Genomic DNA, 16,998 nt, shown 5'->3' on the forward strand with positions numbered 1-16,998 from the left:
TGGTCAGACTGCCACAGGGCCTGCCAGTCAGTACATGTTCTCGAGTTGACCTGGGTCCCTTCCACTTCCCAAACATGCTCCATACTTCCTGCCTTGGTCCTTGTTCACCCTCCTTCTTCCCACACCCAAGTCCACAAGGCTAGTCCCAAAGGTGGCCTCTTCCTCAGGTCCTTTCTGGTGCTCTCTCACTCTCTCTCTGAGACTTGCTAATTCTGCCTCATCTCAGCATCACCTACCTGTTGCCTTACGAAGCCCTGATGTTCAGAGAGTCACCACATGAACGGACTGAGTCCAGTTTATTCTATAGCTTTTTCTGGTCCACCTAAAATTAGGCTTTCAACATGGCAAATGCCCATTTATTAAATTAAATTTTACTACTACTATTATTACTTTTTTTTAAAGTAAACTCTACCCCCAACATGGGGCTCAAACTCACAACACCCAAGATTAAGAGTCACATGCTGTACTCGCTGACCCAGCCAGACGCCCCTGAATTAAATTTTAATGGTTTTATTTACAGGTTACAAGGAAATGTGAATGCAGTCAGAAACGCACTTTATCTAAGCCTCCGCATTAACTTATTTTAAATACATTTCAGCAAGCTTACTTTACCTTTTGCTTTGTTATCCACCTCGTCCCCTGGAAGTCCCAGTCTTTTTTTCCCAAAATCAGGGCCCACTAACTTCAAGGGTGATCTCTGTGCCTTTTCACTCTTCTTGTGGGCAAACAGCAAGGAGGAAGATGAGGAATCCGAGGATGAGACTGTATAATCCATCAGCGGGTCAATACTGCTCCTAGTCAGCCAATTAAAGGAGCTTCTGCCATCTGCAAATGTCACAGCATGCTCAGCTCTGCACAACCTGCCATACCCACACCGCACCACTGCACCTGCCACACTGGGAGCCACACCGTGGGACACAAGGTGTGCGCATCCTGGGGATGACACCTGGGGCCTCTGTGTGGTCACCTGCCATAGGAATGGGGACAGCTCCTCCAGGGAGACAGCCATGTCAGGGTAGAGACGCTGGGCAGAAGTTCTATCAGTTACTAGTGAGCAACCCGAGGCAGCTCAGGTGTCTGGGCCTCAGGGTCCTCATTTGTGAAGCAGGAAAATACTCCACCTGCTTCTTCAAGCAGTAACACCTTTTCTGTGTCATAAGGTACTAAGATCCATGTCTTCTAACATCAATATCATAAAATATCCATGGTAATTATTCAAATCAATCCTACTTCCAGAACCAACAGACATGAAAAAAATGATACAAAGGAAAAATGTTTGAAATATTTATATGAAATGATTTACGGGGCGCCTGGGTGGCTCGGTCGTTTGAGCGTCCGACTTCAGCTCAGGTCATGATCTCATGGTCCGTGGGTTCGAGCCCCGCGTCGGGCTCTGTGCTGACAGCTCGGAGCCTGGAGCCTGTTTCAGATTCTGTGTCTCCCTCTCTCTCTGCCCCTCCCCTGTTGATGCTCTCTCTCTATCTCAAAAATACATAAATGTTAAAAAAATAAAATAAAAAATAAATTGAAATGATTTACGTGTTTTACTCTACAACTTGTACTTTGCTGATCAAAGGAAACAGGTGAACAATTTAAGAAAGAAAAATTTAATAACTATAAACACAGTAAATTATTTTGGTTTAGCTCTTCAGTACTTGCTTTTGATATAAAGGATTTTAACTTTGTTGCATTAAACAGACTTTTCTGGACAAAACCAAAGCAAAACATAAATGTACTGTAACTTTGGCTTTTTCCAGTCAAAAATAATCCTTTTCAATTTTTTTATTGTGGTAAAATTTAGAGAACACCAAATTAACTATTTTAACCATTTTGAAGTGTACATTTCTATGGCATCAGGTATATTCACACAGTTGGGCAACCATCTCCACAATTTACCTCCAGAGCATTTCTACCTTCTCAAACAAAATTCCGTATCTTCTTTTTTTTTTTTTTTTTTTTTTTTTTTTTTGAGAGAGAGAGAGAGAGAGAGAATGCATGTGCATGTACTCACAAGCCTGCACGGGGGAAATAACAGAGGCAGACGGAGAGAGAATCTTAAGCTGGAGCCCGATGGGGGGCTCGATCTCACAACCATGAACCTGAGCCAAAATCAAGGGTTGGACGCTTAACTGACTGAGCCACCCAGATGCCCTAAAATCCATATCCTTTAAATACTAGCTCCCTATTGCCTCTCACCCAACCCCTAGAGGCCCCCTTCCACTTTCTAACTCTAAGAATTTGACACCTCTAGGAACTTCAATCCTTTTCTCCTTTGACTGACATGCTTTTCTGTGGTTCTTAACACTTTTTTCTATTACTGTTTCACTACTCTTACAGCCAATGTTCTTGCAGTGGAGGCTGCTTCCATAGATCATACTGCCTGGTGCAAAGCAGGCACGTGTTCAGGCTGACAGGTACCTGCAGTTTGTGTAGGTGTGAAGTCATACTGCTGTTGGGTGGCCCGTATCTGCTTAGCCATCGCTCCTTGAACTGGGAGGGATCCCTCCTGGGTCCGGGTCTGGAGAACACTTTGGGTGGCCTGAGTCTCAATAAACATTGGAGTGAGGACAGTACTTCGGAAACGCCAGTCAGAATCAATGGTATATTCCTGTACGTAAGAGAGTTCCAAATGAAATCATGGTCCTTCTTTAGCAACACTGAAATAATTTTATTTAAAATCCAATGGTGCCATTAGCAGACAGGTATATAATTTCATATATCTGTGTGGGAAACAGCTGAAGAAGAACCCCTTCAAATTTAAAACTTTTAAATAAATTACTTGCCAATTAGAATATACTAATTAGTATTGGGGGAGGAAAACCATTTTTCTCCTCCATCACATTCTGCATGAAATGGCTTAATGCCACACCCAATAATGGCACCACAGCTGCAACAAGCTGAGAAGTCAGGCTATGCTGCCCGGCTCGGCATAGACGAACTGAGCACAACTGTTATTATTTCAATCATCACAGGCCATTAAGGCTGCCGAGAGATAGCACAACCTTAGCATCTACCAAATGGATTGGGGGGTGCTGATGGGGAAGGGGGATGGTATTATGGTGAAAGGAAAACCCAAGTGGAGGCTGAAAGGGGGACAAGTGTGAGCATGTGAAGAGAGTGTGAGCAGATGAGGTTAAAGCAAATAGAAGTGTTTCAGAAAGGATGTGTGAGTATTCCAAATAAACTAAGAAGTCCAGTATCACTAATCACCAGGGAAACACAAATCAAAACCACAATGAGTCATCACTTCACATCTGTCAGGATGGCTATGCTCAAAAACGCAGGGGATAGCAAGTGTTGGCAAGGATGTAGAGAAGAGGGAATCCTCATGCACTGCTGGTAGGACTGTAAATTGGTGCAACCACTATGGAAAACAGTATAGAAGTCCTCAAAAAATTAAAAATAGAAATACCATAAGGTCCAACTATTCTACTTCTGGGTTAAAAAACCACTAACTTGAAAAGATATACGCATCTCTATGCTAGCTTATTAGTAATAACCAAGACATGGAAGCAACTTTTGTGGTCTATCAATGGATGAATGGATAAAGACGTGATGTGCGTGCGTGTGTGTGTGTGTGTGTGTGTATACATACATAGATACATATATGTGCGTGTGTACGTATGTGTACATATATATATATATACACACACATACACACACACATACACACAATGGAATATTATTGAGCCATAAAAAAGAAGGAAATCTTGCCATCTGTGACAACACGGATGGACCTTGAGGGCATTATGCAAAGAAAATACATCAAAAAGAGCAAGACAGATACCACATGAATCTCACTTACATGTGGAATCCAAAAAACAACAATAACAAAACAAAAAGCCTGAACTGATACATATAGAGAACAGACTGGGGACTGCCAGAGGCAGAGGATGGGGGAAAGGGACATGGGTGAAGGGAGCCAAAAGGTACACACTTCCAGTTAAAAAAACAAATGAGTCATGGCGATATAACGTGTAGTTGTAATAATGTAATTAATAATAATAATAATAATAATAATAATAATAATGTATATTTGAAAGTTGCTAAAAGAGAAAATGTTAAAAGTTCTGGTCACAAGGAAAGAAAGTCTGTAACTCCATGGTGATGGATGTTAGCTAAGCTTATCGTGGTGATCACATCACAGTACACACCAATATTAAATCAATATGTTGTATACCTGAAACTAACATGTCACTTATATCGCAATAAAACAAAGACAGCCAGTTTAACTCTATTAGAAAATGTTTGCTGACTAACAGATAGGAAAAGCTTATAATATTTATTATTATTATTATTTTTTTAACGTTTATTTATTTTTGAGACAGAGACAGAGTGTGAACAGGGGAGGGGCAGAGAGAGGGAGACACAGAATCTGAAACAGGCTCTAGGCTCTGAGCTGTCAGCACAGAGCCCGACGCGGGGCTCGAACTCACGGACCGTGAGATCATGACCTGAGCCGAAGTCGGACGCTTAACCGACCAAGCCACCCAGGCGCCCCTATAATATTTATTATTGTAGAGACAAATACTTCACCTGAAATTCACATTCTGACAGAGGATGTTCAAACACAGGGTTTGGATAATCTGGGCTCATGCTGGTCATTTCAAGCAGAAAATCTGTTGCTAAACTTAAAAAATGCACTTCTATCTTTGGAGAATATAAGGAATTTAGTGCCAACAATCGGTCCAACGTATTTGAAGGTAATCTAGTTTCATGGCTCCAGAAATTTCGAATAATTAACCTGAAAAGCAGAGAGGAAAGATTTTTCAGATATTGTCAAATGAGAAAGAATGCCCTACACATGGTGTCATGTCGAGAAGATAGTCTTTCACCCCTATAAACCTTAACATGAGGAAAACCACATTCAAAATTGTATCAAGAGTGTAACATGAGTTATGAACACTAATATGCACTGAAGGAAGGGAATATTCCAAACTTCAGCATCAGTGAAAAACTAGATGTTTTTATTCTTATCTCTATTATCTGGGAAGTTTTCAATGATGAGTATACAATATTAGCTATTTTGAAACTGAGAAAACACCTTAAGAAATTATATAAAATCCTTCACTGCCTTGCTAAAACAATTCACTCCAAAAATTAGTGCCATAAAATATTCAAAACTTAAACTAGTTAAGAGCCAGGTTAGGCTTTACAATTTATGAATGCTTATGAAATCCAAATGTAATTTGAAAAGCAAAAATGAGTTTAAAATTGTGACAGAATGGAAAATGAATTGATATACAGAATCATACAAAAAGCTTATGACCCTTCTTTTATAATTAGTACTTAACAAAACACTCATAAAATTTAGAATAGACATTTTAGAGCGTCATTTGTATTTTCCTATATAATCATTATAGTTTCCTCCTACTTCTGAATTTTCAAATATTTCATTCAATATTAATATGTATAGTGTGATCTCAACCATGAGTTAAATGAGAAACATAATAATCAGCATTACAGATTTTTTTATTTTGAAACACTTTAATTCACTGTGTGAGCAGAGAGAGCTTTACCCACAGTTTTTCAAGAATTTTTTATTAAAATCACTTGTCAGAATTTTTAAGTCTTAATGTGATTCAAAATACATTTTTATTAAACATCATGAATGCAGAAAGCATAGAAAATGCTAATACTATAAATATAATTCTAAAACTGTGGACAAATACTCAATGCTAGTCTAGAAAGAAACATCCCTAATTTATTTGTCGTGGCCTTATTATTTGAGGAACACATACTGAAGCCCAACGTTCTCATCGATCAACCCTTGAATCAACACATCTTTCGCCAACTTAAATATTTCCCTGGAGTCCTCGTCAGCTTGACTTTCTGGATCTCTGAGAAAAATAACAAAATGACAAAACATTAATATTGTCTTCTTATCACTTTTGTTCAACCGTCATAACACCAACCAGATTAAAATAAAATAATCTGGCTTTTCCCGTGGAACTTTAACTTCCCAAACCACAGCAGAACCTACCCTCATACGGACATACCCTGACACCTTCCTTTGGTGCCTCTGCAAGCCCATCCAGGTGACTGTCATCACCCTTCCTACAGTGTGACAGGGCTCACGTGCACAGGACAGCGTGGGGGGGGGTAATGGGAGTAGGGCTGCAGGGGTTCCCTGGGAACGCTAAGAGGTCCTAGGATGGGCTCAGACCCCATGGGAAGTGCTGTGGTGGCAGTCCTACAGGATGAAGACATCCCACAGAGTTCATTTTCTTAATTTTGTCAGATCTTAAAAGGAAAACTGTAAAAACAAATTACAGTATTAACTCAACCAAAAACTGCACATTCTGAATATTTCTCACGAATACATGAAATGAATTAAAATAAGGATACATGTCAATATACTAAAATAAACTCGTAATTAATAATCCTATGTTTAAAAATGTTTAAACATTTTATTATTTATTATAATCTACTCCAGATGGCTATTGGCACCCAAATGCTCCCTTGAAAAAAGTAATATAAAAATTAATGTAGAGCTTACCGGTAATTGTCATGAACCCACATAAGAATATTATACATTTGTTCCCTACACACTGGAGAAGGATGAGAAATGAATTCTACAACAGGATTCAGAAGTTCTCGGAGTTCTACTGGTTTCAATTTTGCCGTCATCTTATAAATTATGTCCAAACACACTTTCTGTCTTTCATCATCTCTACAGTAAGAGAGGGTTTTAAAAACATACCAATTTAATAATTTTTATTATACTTTCAGATGTGACAGGTAACTTTTTCTTCTTTGTGCTGTTCTGTATTTCAAAATTTGTTACAATGGAAATATAAAAATTATATCTTAAAAATTTATCATGAGCTATAGTATTAAAAATAAACAAATTAATTCAATATGGTACCCTGTATTGGACCCTAGAATAGAAAAAGGACATTAGTGGGAAAACTGATAAAATCCAAATAAAATCTAGTTTAGTAAATGTACTAATGTTAATTTCTTAGTTTTGACAAATATGCCACAATCATGTGACATGGAAAAAGTAGGTTAAGGGTATGTGGGAATTTTCTGTATTGTCTTTCAACTTTTCTGTAAATATTAAGTCATTCCAAAATTAAAGTTCATTTTTTAAAAATCCGAAATGTCAAACGACATAAACTAAATATAAAGGATTGCATGATTTTAAAACAATGATTTCAAGTGCTATTCAGGCTACCTGGCAGGTCATACAACGAGTCAAGGGTAGTCTGAGCCCCCAATAAGGTGCACGTCTATTTCCTTATTTTATGTATCTTTTCCTCCTACAGCTCCCAGCTTAATGCTTCACATGCAGTTGATATTCAGTAAATGTCTAATGAAGGATATCACGGCACCATAACATATATTCTTTGTTACTGGCACACTCTATATTTATCAATAATTTATCCCCATGTAAAAAAATACGTCCACAGACAAGGCTGGAAAACAGTACAGAGAAATAAAAATATTGTGAGCAACAGCATCTCTTTTCATACCTATTTTAATAGTATAATATGGGGGGCACCTGGGTGGCTCAGTCGGTTGGGTGTCCAACTCTTGATTTTGGCTCAGGTCCTGATCTCACAGTTCATGGGTTCGAGCCCTGCATGGAGCCCCACATCAGGCTCTGTGCTGACAGTATGGAACCTGCTTGGGATTTTCTCTCTCCCTCTCTCTGCCTCTCCCCTACTCCCTCTCTCAAAACGGATGAATAGGCTTTAAAAAAAATATTAAAAACTAGTATAATGTGATTTTGAAAATAAATGAACAATTTTAACAAATAATGGATGCCTCCTAGCTGGAAAAAATGGTACAGAACTCAAAATCATGCATTTTAAATCTGAGAAGACCCTTAGGTAACACTTGAGATGTGGCTTCCCCAAGGTGCCAGGTTAAAGAAGGCAGGAGGGGCAGGCCCCACCACTTTTAATTCTGATTAAAATTTAACAAGTACATATTTTTAAGTTTATCTATCTTGAGATGTACACATACACATAGTCGTATATAACGAATACATATTTTATGAAAACCTACAAGTTCTGAGTTGAAGGAGACAGTTGAACAAATCAAAATTTTATGTGCCAGCTGCATCTGAGAACACAGGGCTGGCTTTGCACTCACCTATATCTCATAACTTGAATGAAATCCTTGCTCTTTAACTGTAAGTAGAGATCTGTTATTTCCTCTGCACGACACAGCACCACCTCCAGACAGAGAGTCTTCATCACCCCGTGAAATTTGGGCAGCAGGAAGAACACAGTGTTCATGAACCTAACCAGTGGACATGGCCAATGAGGGAGAGGGCCGTCGCAGACCCTCTCCCACAACAGGACATCCACCATGACTGATATCCTACCTATCGGCAAGAGGAGGAAAGTTCTTCACAGCTTTGTTCAAGCACACAATAAATTTGTCCTCCATCGTATTTTGATGCTGCTTCAACTGTTTTACAATCAGTTCATACACCAAATCTTCCAGTATCTGAAAAATTAAGTTTCTTGTCAAATACACAAATGCGAAACTTACGTTAGTTACTGAAAACAGGTTTGTCTTAAACAGTTAATTGAACCCATGGAAGATGTCCAATGCTATCACCTACAAGGTAAAGGTGTTCACAAGGTACAGTGCCAGGAGTGTGCACATTAACGACTGGACACAAGAGGCTCTGGGGCTGTGAGTTCAGGCAGGCCAGGCCACAGCCATGACTGCTCTGTGCTGTCACCACTGGTGGCATCTAGTTCTTGTCAGATGGCAGGCTGATAAAGATTGGTGCTTCCTTTTCACACCCAAAATACTGCTAAAAAGTCATTTGAGAAGCTGAACTAAAATCAGTGATCAAACGCTGTGTAAATACATTTTATGATGCCAGTGTTCACATACCTGGTCAAATATTCACACAAACCAGAATTTTCAGGCAACTTTATCTAAAAAGCCACCTTCACCATTGTCTACCTCCCTATATCCTGTTTTCTCTTCATCATGTACTACTATCAATGATGACAGATTTGTCTATGTATTGTCTGCTTCTCTTCATCAAATGTTAGCTTCCTGAGAAGGGGGGGTGGCCAAGACTGCTCTGGCTACACCCCCAGAGCCCAGAACCAGCCAATAAGATAACCAACATATGTAACTGACCAACATACATAACCAACATTATAATACAGGTAACCAACAGAAGACAAACGCATGCACATATATACTGACAACTGGAGACTACCTCTCAGGTGCCAAGAGCAATTCAGTGGTTGGAATAGGACTGATTCTCACCAACTTCTTTATATTTTACTCTGTTCTTCTAATTTCTACACTAAATCAATACCATTTTATATTCAGAAAAGTACAATGTAAAACCAAAGTGTTTATCATTACCACTAACTTGAAATTTAAGTGAAGAGACATTAAACTTGGGATCTACTGTAATTTGTTCCATCTGTGCTAAAAACTTAGCATACTATGTAAATTGAAACCCAACATCTAAGGATATTAGAATCACGTAAAAATAAGGTAATTCAGAATTTAAAATTTTTAAGCGTGCCTGGGTGGCTCAGTCAGTTAAGTGTACAACTCTTGATTTTGGCTCAGGTCATGATCTCAGGGTCGCTGATTGAACCCTGCATGTCAGGCTCTGCACTGACAGTGTAGAGCCTGCTTAAGATTCTCTCTCTCTGCCCCTCCCCACTTGTGCACACTCTCTCTCAAAAAAAAAAAAAAATTATTTTACAAAAATAGCTGGTAATTCCTAAAATAAATTATAAGCGAAGACTGACCTCCCCAAGTGGGTCTATTTCCCTTCATTTAATTTTCTTTTAAACCCAAATAGATACCTGAGGTGCCTGGGTGGTTCAGCTGGTTGAGCGTCCAACTTCAGCTCAGGTGGTGATCTCACAGTTCGTGAGATCGAGCCACGCGTCAGACTCTGTGCTGAGAGCTCGGAGCCTGGAGCGGGCTTCGGATTCTGTTTCTCCCTCTCTCTCTGCCCCTAACCCATGAACATTCTGCCTCCATCTTTCTCAAAAATAAATAAATAAGCATTAGAAAAAAAATTTAAACCCAAACAGATACCTAATTGTCAAAATGGGCAGGGGCCCAATACACTGTGTTGGGGTACTCTGGGTGCCCTCGGGACCTCCCAACTTCCCTAATCCTTTACTCCTCATCCACTCAGACAATGAAAGTAGCCCACTCTCCACCTTTTCTTTCAGGAGAGGATGTGGACTGGAGATAGGAAGTTGGGAATCATGAACACATAGGCAGTTTTCAAAGCCAGGAGGCTAGATGGTTGGCAGGGGAGCAAGGAAGAAGAGGACCAACAGTAGAGCTGGAGAGGTAGCTGGGAAACATGAAGCTAAGGAAGGGAAACAGCCAGGAAAATAGGAGGAGAGCCAAGACAGTGTCCTAGAAGCAGTGACAAAGGGAATCAGGAGGAATGATCAACTGTGTCACTGCGACGAGACCTGGCAAGAAGGGATCATCACAGTGAGTGACAGCGGTTTTGGAGGCTCCAAAACACACAGCCCCTCACTGACCAACCACAGGAGAACAGCAGTGTAGCAGGAAGCATCACTCCACTACCCTACTTTCAAGTAAGTTAGAACATGTAATTTACATACATCTGTAATAATTATATTCTATGGAGACCTGTAGTACTCTGAACGTACACTGCACTGAAAGATTCAGTTGGGTTCTTCTAACAATCCTGGAAAGTGGGCAGGGCTCCCAAGACTGAGAAAGGCTCCCACAAGTGCCCTGTCCTGTCTGATAACTATATTACGTCCCAGATTGGAAATGGAGTATTTTATTAGTTAACATAGCCCTAACCATAGCAAGTATCCACCAGAATAATCTGCTCCAAAAGAAACCCTGACACTACTTTCAGAGGAATGAAAGCTGCTTAAATAATCCTTTCCTGGCTTTCACAATATAAGTAAGTTACCCATCTTTAAATGTTTACCAAGTTTCCAAGTGTTTTAAAAATCCTATGTCCTCTTTAAAAAAATTGAGCACTATATACGCTAGGAAAAAGCCAAGTATTAATAAATGCAGAATGCCCACTCTGGTTTGTTACAGTATAGAGGATATAAATAACAAGTGTTAGAAAAAATCAAAACTGAAAAAGCACTATTTATTTAAAATTGTATAACACACTTACATTTTCTTTCTTGGTAACATATTGAAGAATAAGTCCTAGAACTTCTGCAGCTGCTGCATACACTTCTTTATATTTTACAAAAGACATGTTAGTGACCAAAGCTTGAAAGTATCTGTAACAAATACAGAAAATATGCATCAAATAATACATTCTGTTGACATAAAAATATAACAACTTTGCTCCTCATGCCGTATTAAGAGCATAAATTGAGAAAATACTAAACATAGAACATGATCCAAATTATTTGTGTGAAAACATATATCAAGATGTACTTAAGGCTCTGACATCATGACCAGGAAGGCACATGAAAGTCCACAGTTCAATCACACAGGACCTGCTGTAGTCAAAGCAAAACACGATGCTGGATACTATAAAAAACACTGCAGTGAAAAAAAAGCTACTAACCAAGATCATGACTTACAGACACCCCTTGAAAGCCTCGTGACTTCCTGACACCTCTTGACTGCTGTGACAAGAGGAGGACAATAAATGAGAAGGAGAGTGAGCACCAGTCCACGCTTCCAGGTTCTGTAGGCCACAGAACGTTAGCCTCCAGTTCCAGAGAAGCTCTATACACTTGTCACTGGGGGAATCAAAGCTCAAAAAAAGTAACTCATCTAAAAGCAAACTATTTCCCATGGACTCTTCATGGAGCCACCTGTTTGTCTATGATAGCAGGCAAATGGAGGAACTGGTGCCAGGAGGCTAACACAGGAGGACCGACCAGACGGAGTGAGACACTTCCAAAGAAATGGGAAAAGCTCGGAAGGGACATGCTGAAATCTACAGTCACCATAATGTGAATGCTGACTTTTCAGAACTCCTAACACAGTAGGACAATGAAGTACTGGTCAGTGATGGTAGAGGATTAGCTCACTAGCGCCCTCCCTCCAGACGCTGGGCTGCGTTCACCCCCACCCACAAAAGGCCCCGACGGAGGGAGCAGGGGCTGCAGCTGAGGCAAAAAGCACAGCGACAGGGCAGCACCAGGGCCCAGGCATCCATCCATGATCCTGTCATGAATGGTCCCACAGAGCTCATGCTGGTTTGGGGGCAAATGCTGAAAATGCAGTTGTAGAAAATAAGAAAGAAAATACCTAACACCTATTTGGTGAAACACAATTGAAAAAAAAATACTAATTTTGAAAAACTTAACTTCCCTCATTCATTCCATTAACATATTTCTTCTCCCAAAAGACCTCTAAGCCCAACTTACTAAATTCTGGTAGAAATATTTTTAACATGGGTCTAGGTCTTTAAATTTATAAAAACTAGGGGCACCTGGGTGGCTCAGTTGGTTAAACGTCGGACTCTTGGTTCCAGCTCAGGTCACAATCTCACGGTTTGTGGGTTTGAGCCCCACATCGGGCTCATGGTTCACGGGTTTTAGTCCCACATCAGGCTCTGCACGGACAGTGTGGAGCCTGGAGCCTGTTTGGGATCCTCTCTCTCTTTCCTCATCTCTTTGCCCCTCTCATACTCGCACATGCACTCTCTCAAAATGAATAAACTTATGAAAAAATTAGACCATACTCCAGTCCATCAACCCAATTCACATACACTTTAATCTAAAAAAGAAGCAAAGCAAAACTCCCTTGATACTCACTTTACGCTCTCTATGCCACATTTTGGGTCATAGGGGGGCAAGTTATTGGCCATTATAATGCCTAATAATTGAATTCCTACTGAATTGTCTTTGGAATTAGGATCTTTACTGGAAAACTTTTCAAATATTAACCTGAAACATAAGCATAAAGGACAAGTACAGATTATCATATGATAAAATAAGCACAGCAAAAAGATAATTTGCAGGGTGAGAAATACCTTATCTTTCCCCACAACTAACACCCTTCTTGCTAATACCCTGTTTGTATACATTCAAGTTATTCTAGCAAGTCTGTATTTCTTACGATCTAACTATTTGCCCCAATTCTCTGTTAGTTGATTCTGAAACCTTTGGAAAGTTATAGCTTGCCTCAGGCTGCGCAGTCCGACAGTTTACCCCTGCGCTGGGACGATGAAGGGCAGAGTGTACCCCATGTGCCCAGTGTCTGCTGGGCCAGAGGTGAGCTGGGAGACGGAGCAGGCCACCTGGAGGCAATGACCCGCACAGAGGTGCTTCGTCAAACTTTGGAGGCTAGGATTGTACTAGCAGCAATATTGTACCCTTACAAATGATTCAATTTCAAATTATATTCCTTCTATCATTTCAAGTAAACTTGAATCACTGTAATCACCATTTACAACATGCTACATTTTAAAAATGTCTAAGCAATACTGCAAAATGTAGTAAATTTGTACCTGTAAGGGATAGATAAACAATCCTTCCAGCATTCAACAAGGGTTTTTATAATTTCAAGGTTATGTCTAAACACAGCTCTTTTTTGATGAAAAACATGTTTCATTAGGAAATGAAGCAATCGATTTGCTAACACTTCATCTTTAGGGACCCCCTAAAAAGGTATAGAAATTCTGTATTAATATGTAGCATTCCACTCTGGAAAAGCATTTTTTTAATCCAACAGTCCATTTATAAAAGAAACCTGCCAGTATACTGAAGCTTCTGGTGTAAAACCTATGTGTGATTTTTCAAGGACAACCACAGGCAATGACAAAGGCTTTGTTGGCAGGCCTTATGGGCAAGCTGCCCTCTGGCACCAGGCTGGAACACAGCCAGGGCTCTGCAGTCTCCAAGGGCAGATACAGTCACCCTTAGCCATCCACCCTCCACCCCCCAGACTGGTCATGCTTGTCACATATTTGCACTCGTAACCCCGGCACCTTCATTTCTCTTCATCTTCTCCAGGCGTCTCTGCTGAGAGAGCTCCTTATAAGAGGAAGGGCGACTGTGAAAACACTTTTCTTCTGACTCCTTTTATGGTCCCATAAAACTGCTGGAGCCTTTAATTCAGGGGTCCCTCAACAGTGAGATGACCCCCCAGATCTGTGCTAAACCACCTGACCCTCGACCAGACTAAGCTGCAATGTTCCATGGGGGAAATGGACAAGGGGAGTCCACTTCCTCTGGCTTTAGCCTCTACCGCAAGTGACAAAAGGCTTCACTTGATTCTTACTTTGACTCATTGCTTTATGCAGCTATGCTGACACCTAGCAGTTCGGCTCTCTCAAACTCAGCCATGCACCGGACATTTAACTCAATTGTTCCCAATGGTTCCTAAGTTAAACTAAATACTAAAATAATTCTACTCTGCTTAATAACATGAAAACATTTATCACCTTAAAACTAAGAAATCTAAATTTGGTTTACTGTGAAGTAAGACAGGCACATCCAGAAATAAACGCATGTAAAAGCTCTATGTCCATATATTATGTTTAGTAAGGAATGTTCTCAGAATATTACTACATGAAAACTCTTATACCTGATTAGTGCTAATGTTTTTATGTGAATGGCAAAGCTCCAGAGCACACAAATCTGTACTGGTGGAAGCCACGAGACTGCCTCAGGGTGACACAGTATCATTCACCTGGTGGTTACTTTTTTGGCAATTTCAACCATTAATGGGCCCATGTCAATACTAGGGAAGTAAGTAAGCTGGCAAAACAAATGCCAAAACATCCACAGACTTTAGTTACAACAGAAGTTTTCAAGACCTAATATTCAGGGTCTACTGACATTTATTTCACACTTATTTTTAAGAAATCATTAGTCTAGTTTCCAAGGTCCTAGCAAATAAAAGCAACAAACAAAACAAATACCTGATAGCTTAAAAATAAAAGCAAAGTCAGAGGCATTATCGAAAGAAATTTAAGAAATCAGAAATCTAAGAAAACAGACCTGAAGCAGTATGAAGCCATTTAGTATAACAGCACCACAGCAATATGACGATTAATGTTAAAAATGGTGACTCTTAAGTCATTAAGAGGAGCTTGGATTATCTGTCATCAATTTGTTTATGATATCAGGAAGAGACTGACATAGCACTCCATAAAAGACGTGCCCATTCTTACCACAGGAGTAGCTATTCCTGTCCACGAAAGAAGAGTCACCACTATCTCGACCACCATGTAGTGAATTCCTTCTCCTCCATTGTTTTCAGAAACCACCAGCTGCAGCAAGGGGCTGAGCCAATACTTCGCATAAGGGCGAAAGACCTGGAAGAGAATTTAAAAGTCAAACAGCAAAACAATTATTTTGAATAACCAAATTATTAATTTAGGAACATATCCTCCATCAGCTAAAATTTAATATTATGATTTGACCTAAATCCAAAACAGATGTAAATTCCAACAATTACCCTGCTCCATCAGATCAGATTCTCTGTTGAATTCTCTCCTCATGGGTCCTTGAAACCACAATTCAAGGGAAATGGACTTCTGATCTTTTCTTTGTTGAAAACCTGATATAACTATGCTCTTAATAATCAAAATGGGGGCGCCTGGGTGGCGCAGTCGGTTAAGCGTCCGACTTCAGCCAGGTCACGATCTCGCGGTCCGTGATTTCGAGCCCCGCGTCAGGCTCTGGGCTGATGGCTCAGAGCCTGGAGCCTGTTTCCGATTCTGTGTCTCCCTCTCTCTCTGCTCCTCCCCCGTTCATGCTCTGTCTCTCTCTGTCCCAAAAATAAATAAACGTTGAAAAAAAAATCAAAATGAAAGTACTCTTTATCGATCTTATCCTATCTGAATAATATGCAGCTCTAGAGAACTGTTATTTTATGCAAATGCATAAAGTATATGAAAAATGAGAATATAAAAATTAGGTAGATGCATATGGCTGATGTTCTTTCATTTCTTATAGAAGTCATTGTGTTATTGACTTCATTTTCTCAAGACCTCTGAAATCTAAAGAAAATGTACCCATATTCTAAATTCAATTTAGTTTATTTTAGAAACTACACGATAATGCTATTTTGATGCAAACGAACAGATTAAGATATAATTCAAGCTACCAATCTTCTTAACTTTCGCCACTTTGTTTTTACTAAACATGTTTCCTCAGGGACTACTCTCACTGCTTAAATCTGTGTGGTCTCAAATCTTTGTTTATACACCCCATAAGTAAAAAAAAGTTCGAACACTCTCCATGTATGTATTGATTTATTTATAAATTACAAACAAAAACTTCGTTATTTTTTTGTTGTTGTTGTATAGTTTTATTTTTTCTTCTTTAATTTTTTTTATTTTTTATTTTTTTTCAATATATGAAATTTATTGTCAAATTGGTTTCCATACAACACCCAGTACTCATCCCAAAAGGTGCCCTCCTCAATACCCATCACCCACCCACCCATCCCTCCCACCCCCCATCAGCCCTCAGTTTGTTCTCAGTTTTTAAGAGTCTCTTATGGTTTGGCTCTCTCCCACTCTAACCTCTTTTTTTTTTTTTCCTTCCCCTCCCCCATGGTCTTCTGTTAAGTTTCTCAGAATCCACATAAGAGTGAAAACATATGGTATCTGTCTTTCTCTGTATGGCTTATTTCACTTAGCATAACACTCTCCAGTCCCATCCATGTTGCTACAAAGGGCCATATTTCATTCTTTCTCATTGCCACGTAGTACTCCATTCTGTATATAAACCACAATTTCTTTATCCATTCATCAGTTGATGGACATTTAGGCTCTTTCCACAATTTGGCTATTGTTGGCAGTGCTACTATAAACATTGGGGTACAAGTGCCCCTATGCATCAGTACTCCAGTATCCCTTGGGTAAATTTCTAGCAGTGCTATTGCTGGGTCATAGGGTAGGTCTATTTTTAATTTTTTGAGGAACCTCCACACTGTTTTCCAGAGTGGCTGCACCAGTTTGCATTCCCACATGCTTGTAGTGATGTCTCTGGTACTTTGTCTCACAGGATCCCCCTTAGGATCTCTTGTAGGGCTGATTTAGTGGTGACGAATTCCTTCAGT

The 16,998-nt window shown here is 39.8% G+C and overlaps 1 protein-coding gene across 1 annotated transcript in view; it reads right to left on the reverse strand.

Annotated features, from left to right (window-relative positions):
* Positions 1-16,998, reverse strand: part of PRKDC (protein kinase, DNA-activated, catalytic subunit) — a 204,104-nt gene that overhangs the window by 77,198 nt on the left and 109,908 nt on the right. The window contains exons 49-59 of the mRNA XM_043601034.1: positions 15,101-15,244; positions 13,433-13,584; positions 12,738-12,869; positions 11,132-11,243; positions 8,339-8,463; positions 8,104-8,253; positions 6,500-6,673; positions 5,742-5,840; positions 4,537-4,744; positions 2,419-2,608; positions 613-825 (exon numbers count right to left, since the gene is read on the reverse strand). Of these exons, the coding sequence (XP_043456969.1) occupies positions 613-825; positions 2,419-2,608; positions 4,537-4,744; positions 5,742-5,840; positions 6,500-6,673; positions 8,104-8,253; positions 8,339-8,463; positions 11,132-11,243; positions 12,738-12,869; positions 13,433-13,584; positions 15,101-15,244 (1,699 nt within the window). The remainder of the gene's footprint in view (positions 1-612; positions 826-2,418; positions 2,609-4,536; positions 4,745-5,741; positions 5,841-6,499; positions 6,674-8,103; positions 8,254-8,338; positions 8,464-11,131; positions 11,244-12,737; positions 12,870-13,432; positions 13,585-15,100; positions 15,245-16,998) is intronic.

The sequence above is a fragment of the Prionailurus bengalensis genome, chromosome F2 (genome assembly GCF_016509475.1).
Source record: "Prionailurus bengalensis isolate Pbe53 chromosome F2, Fcat_Pben_1.1_paternal_pri, whole genome shotgun sequence".
Taxonomy (NCBI): Eukaryota; Metazoa; Chordata; class Mammalia; order Carnivora; family Felidae; genus Prionailurus; species Prionailurus bengalensis.